The sequence below is a fragment of the Topomyia yanbarensis genome, chromosome 1 (assembly GCF_030247195.1).
Source record: "Topomyia yanbarensis strain Yona2022 chromosome 1, ASM3024719v1, whole genome shotgun sequence".
NCBI classification, from domain to species: Eukaryota; Metazoa; Arthropoda; class Insecta; order Diptera; family Culicidae; genus Topomyia; species Topomyia yanbarensis.
The window spans coordinates 188687728-188702830 of NC_080670.1; the positions used below are offsets into that span (position 1 = coordinate 188687728).

At 42.9% G+C, this 15103-nt stretch overlaps 2 protein-coding genes across 4 annotated transcripts in view; one reads left to right on the top strand and one right to left on the bottom strand.

Annotated features, from left to right (window-relative positions):
• The window catches only part of LOC131684730 (uncharacterized), a 654472-nt gene that overhangs the window by 144865 nt on the left and 494504 nt on the right, over positions 1 to 15103 (bottom strand). For all 3 annotated transcript variants that reach the window (XM_058967861.1, XM_058967869.1, XM_058967853.1), the window contains exon 2: positions 2080 to 2786. In XM_058967861.1, coding sequence (XP_058823844.1) covers positions 2080 to 2607 — 528 coding nt within the window. In that variant the 5' untranslated portion in view covers positions 2608 to 2786. The remainder of the gene's footprint in view (positions 1 to 2079; positions 2787 to 15103) is intronic.
• On the top strand, positions 5932 to 11367 carry LOC131676125 (uncharacterized). The gene has a single exon (XM_058955250.1). The coding sequence runs from the start codon at positions 5932 to 5934 to the stop codon at positions 11365 to 11367; it is 5436 nt and encodes a 1811-aa protein (XP_058811233.1).

A 15103-nucleotide genomic window follows, 5' to 3' on the forward strand; every position in this document is an offset into this window, starting at 1 on the left:
TGTATTTTGCGATTTTTGTTTTGATGTATGTTTGTGCTTTTCCAGTTTTATATTATTGTAGTCAGCGCTGTAAAATTTCAAAATCAGCTACTTATTTCTGCATGTATTTACCGAAACCAGCATTCAGATTCACCGCCTCTCTCATTCATTAACTTTCCAACTGACTTAAATTTCATGCATGAAACGAATGCTTAAGTGCAGAAGAAATATAAATTCCTTCACCAACCAAAGCATTTATTTGTTTTTATGTGGACAGTTGGAAGGCTGAAGTTGGCATCTTCCACATTCTCGAGCATAAGTGAACTGCATAATCTATATCTGGTGCACTTTTGCTCAATAATCCCTCCTCTCATAGGTAGAATAGAAACAAAATTCAGTTCGCTTCTGAAACCGAACATGTCCGAGCTTGAATGCGCTGTGTCGGGAGAACGAATGAAGAAGGAAGAACGAACCAAACATTTCATTCATCGCGACGGGCATGAATTGAATTTTGTTTTCTTTCAAGTTCACGCAGGGATGTCAATTTTTTCAAGCTCTGTTTGTAGTGTTGCACTACTGAATTTTCAATTTTTGATTGATGAATTTTTGAATCCTTAATTTTTTTTTAATTTTCGAGCTCTTAATTATTTGAATCTTTAAAGTTTTTATAGATAACGAGAGAGATTTGGACCGATCGGTGAGAGGGAGAGGTGACGATCTGCTTATAGGAGACATTGGGGGTTGATGGGTCAATTAGGAGGTATTGGAGGCTGCGGCGGTGATCACAAAAACTGTTGGGAACATGTGATGGCATCATCACAGTTCCTCGATGGCGGAGTGGTTAACGCACCCAACTAGAGACTGGGAGATCGCAGGTTCGATTCCTGCTTGACGACATATATTTTCTCAGTGTTTCCAATAAAGGTGAATTTTTACCGTTTCTTCATTCTCTCGTTCTGGTCATTCTTTCTCTGTCTGTTTTCCAGTGGACACGTTCATAAAAATCCTTAAGAAAAGAAAAAACAAAGACTCAGGTCCAAACAAGGAATATATTTAAAGTTTCTTCAAGGTTTTGAATTTCAGAATCTCAGATTTTTTTTTAACATTTAAATTTAAAAAAATAGAATTTATAAATTTTTGCATTTTGGAATTTTTGATATTTTTATCTTTTGAATTTTTGCATTTTGTTCTATTTTTGTATTTTTTATATTTATTTTTTCTGGCGTTTTTGTAATTTTGTATTTTGTTAGTATTTCTGTGCAATAGCTTTTCCAAAACATGGCACTCTACGGTAAAATTTGAGTAAAATTTAACAAACTTCCATCCAGTGCTAAATTGTCATCCTGACGGGTTACAGAAGGAATGAAAGGAAGCATACTTGTCTCTTTTTGACTCTAAGAAATAAAAAAGCAATGAAAGTGATCAAAAAAAATTATCGAATTTTTTACATGCATAGTGACTGTCAACACCATATTGTCAATAACACTGTCAATATAGACAATAGTCACTTGAGGTATTTGTTCAACGTACAACCAACATTCCTAATGGAATAATTAATTTACAGTAATTAACGACGCTATATCTTTGAATACAGACAAGATACCTTAATTTTGTGTTTTCCATTTATCTGTCAGTGTCATTTCAATCGAACACGAGAACTGTCAATAGTCCTTACTCCTTGTTCGAAAAGAATTCGAAGAGATTTTTCTCGACTTTAGAGCTCTCATGCTCGATCAATGACACTGACAGATACAAGGTAAACAAAAAAATGAGATGTTAAGTCTTCACTCAGAGCTTCATCATCGTTTCTGTTAACCTGGGACTACATTCCGCAACTCGAAACGAAAGGTGTTTTGTATAAAAGTTTGTATGAAAAAGTCGTTTCGGTTTGGTTGCATAATGTGGACCCTGACATAAACAACTATTGTCAAAATAGGGGCAGTTTCAATAATACGAACAAGACAAAACTGACTGCCATTCTGACTGGTAAAAATTTGAATATGATTCACTCTAAATATCTATCCGACCGGATCGGATCCACTCCCCACTACCAAATGGATGAAAATTGAATTCTACAGTTTCCCCCACGAATGCACTCACCAGTAGTCGGGCACCGAATCCATTATCGCCAAATCGCGCCTCAGCGGCAATATTGCCATCGATTTCCCGCAGAAGTTTCAGCGCCTCCTCCGTCTGCGGTAGCAATGGAAACGACGACGATGGTGGTGGTGACGGGCGCTGGCTTGTTGTTGGTGGACCTCTTCTCGGATTTGGCTGATGGTGATCGTCTTTGCAATCAGTGTAAAAATTCCAATTCACTTGCCGCAGCAGCAGATGGGGTGACCTCGGTTGGTCACACTGGCCGCGGTTCGCGGCAGTAGCAGCAACAGTATCGGAATCGTCCGAACAGTAGTACAGATAAGCCGGCCTAGGAGTTGATCCGACCTGGGCGGAGACTGACGTCGTCGTCGTCGGCGGCGGCGGTGCCTGTTGCTTGTTGAATGTTAGTATGGCAGAATGGTTCACGTGGGCCGCTGACGAGTGCGAGGGATTATTCTCCCGGGATGCATTCTCGCTGCGCCGCAGGGATGATTGATTGCTTTCGCTCAACGTACCATCAAAGGTCATTACAGTACGAGAACGGCGGGTGTATGGTATTGTTCACACCCAATGCACTAAATGACACTTTACGAATGTGTGCCGGCGATGACTTTTTGGAGAATTGTAGGAAATGTCACTGGTTTAAGTTATAGAAACTCACTGCTAGCCGGATATCGACGAACCACTACATCGTTTCCAGGGTAGTCCTGCCAATTGAGAAAAAATAAATAATTAGACAGTTGTCGATGTCACTGTTAAAAATTGAGAAATATACAACTTTGATGAATATTTTTTGATAAGTCTCTAAATTAAAACATTTCTATGCTGAAGCGCGAAGTAAACACTCCCTAATCGAACATATAAGCTTCAAAATACACGTTTAATTGTTGTTGATAATGTTGCCCATGGAAATGGGCTACATCCCTTATCTGGGATACGAGAATAGAACAAAACCAACCTTGAACGGATGAACCGTGAAACGGTAGAATCCGGGAAGCCGGACCATCGGAAGAGGAATAAATCAGAATAAGCTACAACCGGACTGGGGGGACGTACTGTATAGAGTAGAAATTTCGCTAAAGAGGATGAGATATTGATTTACAGTGCAGAAGTAACCTGAACGGCTAAAGGCTATATTTAACTGGAAACCGATTTCGCTTGGATAAGTTGTTCGAATTTGCAAAGATTCAAGTCATTTTTCACACTTTGCTGGAACGAAGCAGTGTTTCTTTGCATGGAAATATTGCCCGAATTGCGGAAAGTTGGAAACACTCAGATGCAGAAACGTACTGAACCTACTTCCAAACCGGCAGTGACGCTCGATACACACGATGGTGTGTAATCGACGCTACAGAGGAGTCCTATAATAGGAACGAGCGATGAAATATTCACCTTGTTTGAAACTGATAGTGCCAATTCCAGATCAAATTTGCTTCACCTAATTGATTCAATACAGACTTCTATTATTATTGGGTTGCTGAAAAATTTATAAATTATAAATTTTTCAGCAACCCAACCAATTCCGTTCTACAAGCCTTTGGAATGCAAAACATTTATTTAAAGAACTACCTACAATCAAATAATGTACGTACTATGGTCGGACAACCACGTTTCAATTCCGTAATCAGACGGCATACGACAGAAATCCATGGGTAGAGAAAATTTTTTGTCTACTACAATCAACACTAACAAACAGCCTTCGACATCTGTTGCTAAAGCACAGATAACCAGCTCACTAATAATTGCTGCGTAAAGTATCTCCAGGCAATCAGCCAGCACATCTAGCAAAATAATATCCAGAAAAGTAAACGACTTTATCATAGTGGGTCAACAAACAGAAAACACCCAACAGTGAAAACCAAAACTGCTCTAACGTACTCGACATGGACTCTCATGAGACCGAGGGAGAGGGTAGACTGAACGACCAATAAGCTGCAGATAGTATAGCAGCAAATACTTTCCCAACGAGGAAGACGATCCTCACACGCAGTGGTAAGCAATAGTTTTCGTTTTTTATGTTTTACATTGTAGATGAGTTTTAAGAATTACTGTTTATTAAAACTGACGCATGGTGTTATTTAAAATATTTTCTTTAATTGTTTACGTTTCGTTCGGGATACGAAAGGTATGATGGAAGATCGTCCAGCATCCCCACCATTTCACACCCCGCGGAATAGGAAGTCCTGTCAATGTCCAGATGACCCAAGGGTAACGGTTATAAAATAGGTCTTCCATTGTTGTTTCCTTTTTCTTTTGTATCTCTGAATGGAGCAAAAATTTCCTTTATCCAGTTCCATTATACCAGAAATATTTGACTTGTATCCCGCAAGTGCTTTTTTGTCACACTTTTTATTTGATTTTTTTCTATCGTCTGTGACACTGAGAGCGCTCATAAGTAGTGTACGATATAGGGTATCTATGGATAGTGTAATTAAAAGTGTTACCCTTACTGGATGTAAGAGAATAGGAACTGTCCGTGAAACTTGAAAAATCATTCCATAAGTTGGATCGAACCAGAATGTTTTAAGCGGGATCACATCGTCGATTTTGACGGTGTTAGGATCAGGTTCTCCATGCATATACGGGCGACTACAAAATCGATGTATGTTTACACAACCTAGCAATGAATACTGACAAGAATTGAACAATTTTAGGTCGCGATGCGAAGAAATGTGAGACGTTAAATTTGAAGGATAGATAATTTTTTTCCCGGCAATCCCCAATGCTGTTGTTAGAAAGGGACAATTCTATTTATTGACTAATGTCAAGGTAAGCTAAGATGTAAAATTTCACATCATTTGGAAAATGGAGGGATTTTTGTTTTTTGCATTTTTTTTTTCACATTTAGTCTCGATACCGGGCTGAAAAATAGGCCCAATTATATGAAATTTGACAACTGGGCTTACAGGGACTGTTGAGTAGATTTAGCCTATAATTAAATTTATTGCTATGAAACTTAAACTAGATGAAAATTTGCCTTAACCTAAACATGCAGTTTCTCTAAATAACTTGAAATTACTGAACTTAAAGCTAGAGATAAAAATTTGAATTTAAACGATTAGATACCCCCTAGAATTTATCGATCAACTCGATCTCTTATATACTCTCGTCCAGTTTGGGTTTGTGACAATGGTTAGGTACATGCATTGTATAACGTGTGATATAAAGTAATCAGTAGCACATTTGAAAGCCAGTTATCTAACACCCGGTCACCGATCTGGACGTGTGTCGCTATCGGTCGAATAAATTTATAATCGGTTCAAATCACCGTCCTCCGCTAATCAAAAGAAAGTCCGCTTGATTTCCTCATAGTCCGCAGTGTTGTCGTGTCGGCGGAATCGTGAGAATCCGCGAGTGTCCGCGTCGGTCTTCAAGTCTCGGTAATAAACATGGTCCTTCGAGCCGGATCAATGGACCAGTGCTAGTGCCAAGGTGACCTCTTAGTGAGCCATTTTGCGACTGGCATTTAGCCATTGTGTGGAACAATAGTCGCTCCGACAATAGCCGACTAAAAGGAAGCCAAGCGGATTTGACCGCCAAAGTGAACGTGTGATAAGAACAAAACGCGCTCTACACGCGCTTGTGATACAAGTCTCGAAACTTAATCGTTTGAGACGATTACCGAAATCGTGAAACCAAAAAACGGTTGAGGAAATAAAGTCGCCAAAAGGCGTGAACAAAATTTTCAGTGAGTACTAGAAAGTACAGTGAACGATTAAATACTCGAAGAAGTTCCCCCGCGGAAAATAAAATAGTGTCGGTAGGGGCGATACTGCCCACTTGCTTTGGCGGTTCCTTTGTGCCTGAATCCGTTCGTTGGTGGTTGGTTTGTGTCTGGATCGTTTCGCTAAGATGGGCGAAGCGGAGGAAGCAATTGCCACTCTAAGACGCGAATATCAGGTCAGAGCGGACAACATAAAAAGGTCGGTCAACGCCATCGAAACATTTGTTGAATCGTACAATCCCGCGCAGCATGAAGACCAGGTTTCAATCAGGTTGGAGAAGTTGGAAGGTTTTTACAGCCAGTATGTCGAGCAAGTAGTTCAGCTTCAATTGCTTCCCCTGAGTGTTCCCGCCATTGAGTATGATAAGGTGCTGAATCGGTTTGAAACAAAATATTACCATTTGAAGGCAAAGCTCACTCAATTGCTTTCGGTAAAAAAGTCCGACACCGCTAGTACCTCTAAAAGGTTCCATTCGCAGAGCACCCATATCAAGTATCCTGAGCTGAAACTCCCAGATTTCTCCGGAAACCCACTCGAATGGCAATCTTTCCATGATCGGTTCAACGCTGCAGTGCATTCGTCAAGTGACCTAAGTGCATCGGAAAAATTCCAATACTTAAAGGGCCTCCTACGAGGCGAAGCAGCTGGTTTGATATCGGAGGTACCAATAAGTGATGAAAACTATTTGGAGGCTTGGAAGCGGTTAGTAGCGAGATATGACGACAAGCGGATGTTAGTGAAATGTCATCTCACGGAGCTTTTCAGTACTCCATCAATAAAGCAGGAATCTACGGAAGGAGTGTTAAATTTGGTCGATAGGTTCGATCGAAATATCGCGATTCTTAAAAAACTTGGTGAGCCAACAGACAGCTGGAGTACCATTTTGGTGTATCAACTAAGTCAGCGATTGGATCACGATACCCTCCGCGAATGGGAAAATCACGTAGCTCGAAATTCCATGGTCAAGGTTGAAGGTCAGCAAACCCATATGCCAAAATATAGCGACATGGTTACTTTTCTGCAGGGCCACGCACGAGTTCTGCAAGCTATTGCTCCTACCACCCAACTTCGCTCTCGTGATACAAAATTAAAGCCTCAACCTAAGTTCTCGACTCTGCATGTCGCACAATCGTCAGCAAACGAATCAACGGTTACACGAAAATGTTTACAATGCGGAGGGGACCACCATCTGCATCAGTGCTACAAATTCCGCAAGCTTTCGCCCAGGCAGCGGTTCGAATTCGTGAAGCAACATCACCTATGCTTGAATTGCATGAAAACGTCAAATCATGGTTGCAAGGACTGTTCTTCAGATGGGTGTCGCAAATGTAAAAAACGTCATCACACACTCATTCATCTACCGCCGCTGGAACCTATTGATCAGACCAACAGCTCTGTAACATCCACTTTCACTGGTCAAGCTGATTCCGCTCAAAATTTCACAACGCAACCCAGCACCAGCTCGTCAAATTCGTACACAACATTGGTAGCAACCAATCAGTCTGTATTGGAGCCAGTTATATCCTCGATGCCTTCGTCTCAGTCACATACGAACCGACCCTCCGGTCTCGCGGCTCACTCGACGAAGCTTCCCAGCGAAACTGTTTTGCTGTCTACTGCACAGATCTACCTCGACGACTGTAACGGAGCGAAGGTCATTGCTCGAGTATTACTGGATAGTTGTTCGCAGTTCAATCTCATGACGGAATCATTCCATAAGAAGCTGAAACTGCCTCTTTTACCAGAACACGTCAACCTTGGCGGCGTGGGTCAAATTGTGACATCAATTTCGAAGGCAGTTAAAACCACAATTACCTCCCGGGTATCGGATTTCTCCAAAAATATGAAGTTCCTGGTTCTTTCGACGATTTCATCCGAGCAACCGGTACAAGCAATATCTACGGTTGAATGGGATATCCCTAGTTGGATAACTTTGGCCGATCCAACATTTTGCACTCCAGGTCCCATCGATGCACTTCTTGGTGCCGGCACATTTTTTGAATTATTACGCTACGGAAAGCTTACTATTGGGGATCACCTGCCGCTCCTTCAAAATACGATACTAGGCTGGATTGTTTCTGGAGAATGTTCGGGGCGACAATCCAGCACTCCAGAGCATCATAGTTTTCACCTGACTCACAACCAACGTCTCGAGAAATTGGTGACACGATTTTGGGAATTGGACCAATGTTCTGCGAATTCTAGCTGGTCTCCCACAGAGAAGCAGTGCGAACGCCATTTCATAAATAATGTGACTCGCAATGAGCAGGGTAGATATGTTGTTCGCCTTCCAATGAAGCATGAGCTCTTACCTCGTCTACGAGACAATCGCTTCAACGCACAGCGTCGCTTTTTAGCCCTTGAACGGAAGCGTGACGCGAATCCTGCATTTCGGACACAGTACGAGGAATTTATTCACGAGTATCTGAGCTTAGGCCACATGCGGGAAGTTACATCGGAAGAAATGGCAGCCGAAAATCACGATCTCCCGCGATACTACCTGCCGCATCATGCAATCATTCGGCCTGAAAGCACCACCACAAAACTTCGAACTGTCTTCGATGCCTCCTGTAAGAGCTGCTCTGGACTTTCGCTGAACGACGTTTTACTTGCTGGGCCCACCATCCAAGATTCGCTGTTGTCCATCGTTCTACGCTTCCGTATACATGCTTTCGTAATCACTGGGGACATCGCAAAAATGTACCGCCAGATTCTCGTACATCCAGCAGATCAGCCGCTTCAACGAATCTTTTGGCGAGAAAAGCGGTCGGATTCGCTGAAAACGTATCAACTTCTCACCGTGACGTACGGTACAAATTCTGCCCCGTTCCTCGCTACCCGAGTATTGCAGCAGCTCGCAGAGGATGAAAATGAACGTTATCCTCTGGCAGCATCGGTTATCCGGAAGGATCTATATATGGACGATTTGCTCACGGGTCGCGACGATTTGGAAGAACTAAAGATACTTTGCAATCAGTTACAGCAGATCTTTGGGAATGCTGGGATGCAACTTCGTAAGATGTCCTCGAATCATCGAGAAATACTCAACTCTATCCCCGAGGAGTGTAGAGAAACAAAAACTCTCGTCGAATTCGACTCCGATGCTCCAATTAAAACCCTAGGTTTACTCTGGGAACCTTCGTCCGATTCAATCCTCTACAAGCTCCCAAAGTTTGGCAAGTGTGAAAGTTATACGAAACGAATCGTCCTTTCTCAAACATCTAGTTTTTTCGATCCTTTGGGACTTCTGGGTCCAGCTATTATAAAAGCAAAAATACTCATGCAAACCCTATGGAAATTGGACTACGAATGGGATCAGCCGTTGCCAAAAGCGTTCGCCTTAGAGTGGGAGGAATATCAGCATCAGTTCTGCCGACTGAAAAACTTTCGTCTTCCTCGGCATGTGCGATCACTGTGCCGTCCCGCTCGCACGGAAATCCACGGATTCAGCGACGCCTCCGAACATGCTTATGGTGCGTGTCTGTATTTACGCTCGATTGCTCCGGATGGATACGTCACCATCAGACTTTTGGCAGCAAAATCTCGTGTCGCACCTGTGAACAATAAGTCGATCGCAAGATTGGAATTGTGCGCTGCCTTGCTTCTATCAAAATTATTTCTATCCGTCAGTGCCAGCATAGGATTCCAGGAGAAGGCGTTCATGTGGACCGATTCCATGATTGTTTTGCACTGGTTGTCTGCAAATCCTTTTACATGGCAAACATTTGTAGCCAATCGGGTCGCTGAAATTCAGGAAATTACTGCACACTGCACCTGGCATCACGTTCCCGGGCAGGAAAACCCCGCCGATCTCATATCCAGGGGTATGGACGTTGGACTACTCGTTGACAGCTCGTTATGGTGGAATGCATCGTCGTGGCTTGCTTCGCTAAACCTACCTTGGCCGGAACCACCAGAGCAGTTTGGACGCGTGAGGGAAAACGAGCTTGAAACTAGAAGAGGAATTGCCCTTCCCATTGCAGCGCAGGAAGCCGACATTTTCTCTTTGTTTTCCTCGTTCACCACTTTTCTACGAATTGGCGCTCTTTGTAGACGATTTGCTAACAACTGCCGAAGCCTTTCATTCCGCCACAAGAATCCCAATCAGCCACCAATGCCACTCTGTCGTAACGGTTTAATCACGGTGGATGAACTCAACGAAACATTGTTCTCCGTCGTTAGTTTGATCCAGCACGAATATTTTGCCCCAGAAATTTCTGCATTAAGGAATAGGCAACCTGTTTCAAATCAATCGAAGCTGCGCTTCCTCCACCCCGTCCTCCATGATAACCTTGTTCGAGTTGGTGGCCGGCTAAAGCATGCTGAAATTACTGCTGATGCAAAGTATCCTCTCGCCTTACCAGGAAAGCATTCACTAACCCGCATGATTGCTGAAACAATCCATCGACAACAGCTACACTGTGGACCTCAACTTCTCTTAGCTACGATTCGTCAACGTTTCTGGCCAACGCGTGGCCGGGATCTCGTTCGTGATGTAGTTCATTCCTGTGTAACATGCGTCAAGGCACGACCACACCAGCTCTCGCAACTAATGGGATCACTACCAGCTGTCCGAGTAACACAGTCTTATGCATTCGAAAACGTCGGAATTGACTTTGCGGGTCCGTTTTATCTTCGGCGCCTAAGCCCTCGTTCTGCACCGTCGAAATCGTACGTGGCAGTCTTCGTCTGCATGGCAACGAAAGCGGCACATTTGGAGCTTGTCAGCGAATTAACCACAGCCGCATTCATCGGAAGCTTTCGCCGTTTCATAGCTAGGCGTGGTAGGCCACAAAACGTGTACTGTGACAACGCAACAAACTTTGTTGGTGCCGATCGCGAAATTCGCCGTTTATTTCTCTCGCAAGAACATCGATATGCCATCAACACTGAAGCATCAGCTCAACTAGTGAAGTTTCATTTCATCCCAGCTCGTTCTCCGAACTTCGGCGGGCTTTGGGAAGCCTGTGTTAAATCGATGAAATATCACCTTCGTCGAATCATCGGAACCTCTTTCCTGCCGCAAGAAGCCTTCGTCACGGTTCTCATGCAAGTTGAAGGCTGCTTGAATTCCAGGCCTATTACACCACTATCAACTGACCCAAGTGATATGCAGGTGCTAACGCCGGGCCATTTTCTTATCGGGCGGCCGCTCAACGCCCTGCCAGAACCCGATTACACTGTTGTTCCCGAGAATCGGCTGCGGATGTGGGAACGACTTCAACGGTATACGCAACACTTCTGGCAGCGATGGCATCGTGAGTACCTGACGTCCCTTCAACATCGATACAAATGGTCCAAATTTACTCGCAACCTGGCTATCGGTTCCATCGTGCTACTGCAAGAAGATTCGCTTCCAGTGTTGAAGTGGTCGATTGGGAGAGTGGTGGACGTGCATCCAGACGACAACGGTATAGTACGTGTAGCATCAGTACGGTTGCCATCCGGGTCGATCTCCAGACGTGCTATCTCCAGACTTTGTTTATTGCCAATTGAAGTCGATTCAGCACAACTACAAGGCACAACTATCAACTCGCCATCTACTTCCACAGGGTCGATGTGAGACTCTGGTCGCATCTATACCACTTCAGGAGCAGTTGGTGTATCTTGGAACCCAGAATGGGATATTTTTATTGAAATATAATTCAAGGTGGCCGGTGTGTTGAGTAGATTTAGCCTATAATTAAATTTATTGCTATGAAACTTAAACTAGATGAAAATTTGCCTTAACCTAAACATGCAGTTTCTCTAAATAACTTGAAATTACTGAACTTAAAGCTAGAGATAAAAATTTGAATTTAAACGATTAGATACCCCCTAGAATTTATCGATCAACTCGATCTCTTATATACTCTCGTCCAGTTTGGGTTTGTGACAATGGTTAGGTACATGCATTGTATAACGTGTGATATAAAGTAATCAGTAGCACATTTGAAAGCCAGTTATCTAACACCCGGTCACCGATCTGGACGTGTGTCGCTATCGGTCGAATAAATTTATAATCGGTTCAAATCACCGTCCTCCGCTAATCAAAAGAAAGTCCGCTTGATTTCCTCATAGTCCGCAGTGTTGTCGTGTCGGCGGAATCGTGAGAATCCGCGAGTGTCCGCGTCGGTCTTCAAGTCTCGGTAATAAACAGGGACATTTGTCACATCTTTGGCTTAACCACAAATAGGGCCCTAAACAGGGTGTGGGCGTAGCGTATTGGTAAATCGATTGCCTTGTCCACAACGCACCTGTGTTCGAGTCCCAACCCCGCACATAGGGTTAGAAATTTTTCTAACCCGAAGTGGCGAATGACCTTAAGGTTAAAACCTCTATAATCGAAATAAAAAAGTAACCTAAACAGCAACTGCAGTTCAGGCGTCATCAAAACCCAATCAACAGATGATGCACCCAGAACCTCCAAATCAACAACCAACGAGGAAGCAAATTAAGCACCAAAACACAGCACTGGCAATGGCGACAAGGGCGTGTCCCTTCATTTTTCATTTGTTGTTGTTTACGTCTATCTTCTCATCGCTAAAGCTGTCTCATTGCTCGCATCAAATGCTTTTTTCTTAAATCTTACACTAACGGGTCACGAACGAAAACGCGCTGTCATCGTGAATTTGTTTCCATCCTGATGGAGCTGGCTGGATATTTGGGGGTGCTGGACGCGCTACTCTTGCAGTTGGCATTTTGGCCTGAACGGTAGCCACAAATTTGGCTACTGTTGGTGGCAGACCTGTCCATGCCAAGGGCGCCAAACTTAAGGCGGCAGGGGCGCTGAAATCTTGATCTGCTTTATAAAATAAGTGAGAATAAGAGTGTCATTTCTTGCAAACTTGTTCGCTCATACCCTCAGTTTCGCAGAAACATAAATGGGACACACCACACTCAAGAGTAGTGAAGCGGGTCACCTTCTTAAAGCTGTAACAAAGATCGTGGAGTAAACTGGATCGACTATCATCGAGAAGACATCCCCATGCCGTATACTGTTAGACTTGAAGTCTTCTTGGTGTCGGGAGGAATTCCACAATAACACAAATTTGACCGAGCCCAATCGGTTCTGCACTATGTTCAATTTCTGGATTAAATATTGAGCCATTTGAAATTTTCTGCTGTTTCGGGAAACGCTGGAAACTATTAGTTTGATCTCAAGTTATTTGTGAGCCTATCAAGAGAAAAATATTAGCTTTTACAAGGAATCTCATCTGCCCATGGTTTTAGGAGCATAGGTGTCCTCACAAGAGGGTCTTCAGAACTGTACTCTTCTTGAGCCAAGTGAGCATAATGATTTGTCGTGGTGAATGAGCATAATTATTTGTCGTGGTGACGCTTAAAGCGTCATTTAAGCGAAAACTTAAGCGAAATTCTCCGGGCGCTGTTTGTATACTGTCCATAGTAAGAGTTCATTTGAACTCTTCCTACAATAGGCGTCCTTTGTAGTGTTCCCAATGCAAATCATTATATTTAGTGCAATGCGCAACGCGAGATTCAAATAACTGCACAGGCAGGCGAACGTTATCGAACAAGTCCCAAGTAGTACCAGAAAACGTCACACCCGATACGAGTTTGAAGGTACATACAATTTTGTCCCGTTCCGTGCGATTGCCATCTAAAATCTTCGCCCATTTGAGCAAGGGCTGCTTGAAACAACCAACGCATGATAAACTCGAATCGATGACGACACCGTCGATCTTAACTTTGTGGGTAGAAATGTACACTCCGTAGTCCTTCATAAAATACTTGTCGACAGAATGTCATTTGGTTACTTTAGAACCGATATCATAATTCTGAGTTTCGAGATATCTGTCACGGATGAAAATTTTTGTGTTTTTGGAGCGCAATTTTTAGATTTCTTTTGATCCGAAAGATTTGGTCCGACAAAAAGTCGGAGATTTGGTCTTACAAAAAGTCGGAGTTTTTGATGACGAATCTTACTCGACATTCATTTTGCCATCAGCTGGGTTCTTTTTCAGGAGAGTTCAATTGTGCATTTATTGTTCGATTTATTTGAGAATTATTTTAGTACTGACGGAAACTTACACCATCGCCCAAAAATCCAAATTTGAACCGATTTATTAGTTTTAGAATGGAATATACAAAAACTCAAATCGCTTACATTATAGTAGCCGAAATCAACCAACTTTTAGATGAAAAGTTAATTTATCATCTTTGCCTATAGCATCTGTAGGTTAGGCATAATTTTCCTTAGTATTCCCTTTCTTCCACGAAGCAAAAATTAAACCTTCAAGATGTGGTCAGCCAAAGCGTGGGAAAATTTCATCCCTGTCGACGGAATTTACTTCGCTTATAAAAAGCACCTCCGAACCGACCGGATCCATTTCCAAAGATTCCAATTCAAACCCAACAACCACCCAGCAGTAGACGAATCATCCCGTAAATACTCTCATTCATATTCATGACGGAAGGACGGAATCGTTGCTGCAGAGTAGTAGTAGGTAGGTTGTAAAATTACCCCTCAATAAGGGCACAGTGAGCACACCACTTCAAACCCGTGAGCATCATTGAATCACACTCGCCGGAATCGGAATGGGGGGTTTCCCGGTACCGACTCGTAGCTACTAGGTACAATGAGAATAGGATTTCACCGGGATACACCAAACATCAGCAGCCAACCAGACAGCCGCGCCATGCGATCCAATATCAAACCTCTCTCTCTCTCTCTGCGGCAGTGACTGTCGGACGAAAGCGATGAGACGGAAAATCCAGACGTCTACTGTCTGCCTGGCTGCCTTCGGGATCAAGCTGTTCGCCCATCTCTGGGTCTTGTCGGCAGCTGGGTGACGAGGGGTCGTGAAAGAGTGGTAGCTCGACTAATGGATGGGGATGTATTTTTATTTCAAGGGTTATTTATGCAAATTTAGGCCACTGATTATTGAATAAGGCTTCGCAATTCAGCATTCGTTGGCTTTAAATTGGGAGGAAATTCATCCCGTTTTGAAGCGTCAGGGCATTTTAGCTGCGCATTTGTTGGGTAATATTTGATCTGATTGCTTATAGTTTGATTTTTTTTAGTAAAAGCGGGTACGCGTTAAAGTAAAAAAATATCAAAAGGAATCTTCCGACATTGAATTCTACTCTAAACCAAACACATGCACGTTTAACGTGTAATGGCACGGGCATTACTCCAAATCTTACAAACGCATGTTTATCGTGTAACTCAATCTTAAAACGTCAGTAAGCAGGAGCATAAATCAAACATTTGAAGCTGTCAAACTTTGTAAACTCAAAACTCTTGAAGTTGAGGCTAATCAAAATATCCTAAATTTAAGTTAAATTTATTTTCAATA

Excerpts from the sequence above, each read along its gene's own strand:
- LOC131676125 (XM_058955250.1), top strand. The coding sequence starts at position 5,932 with ATGGGCGAAGCGGAGGAAGCAATTGCCACTCTAAGACGCGAATATCAG.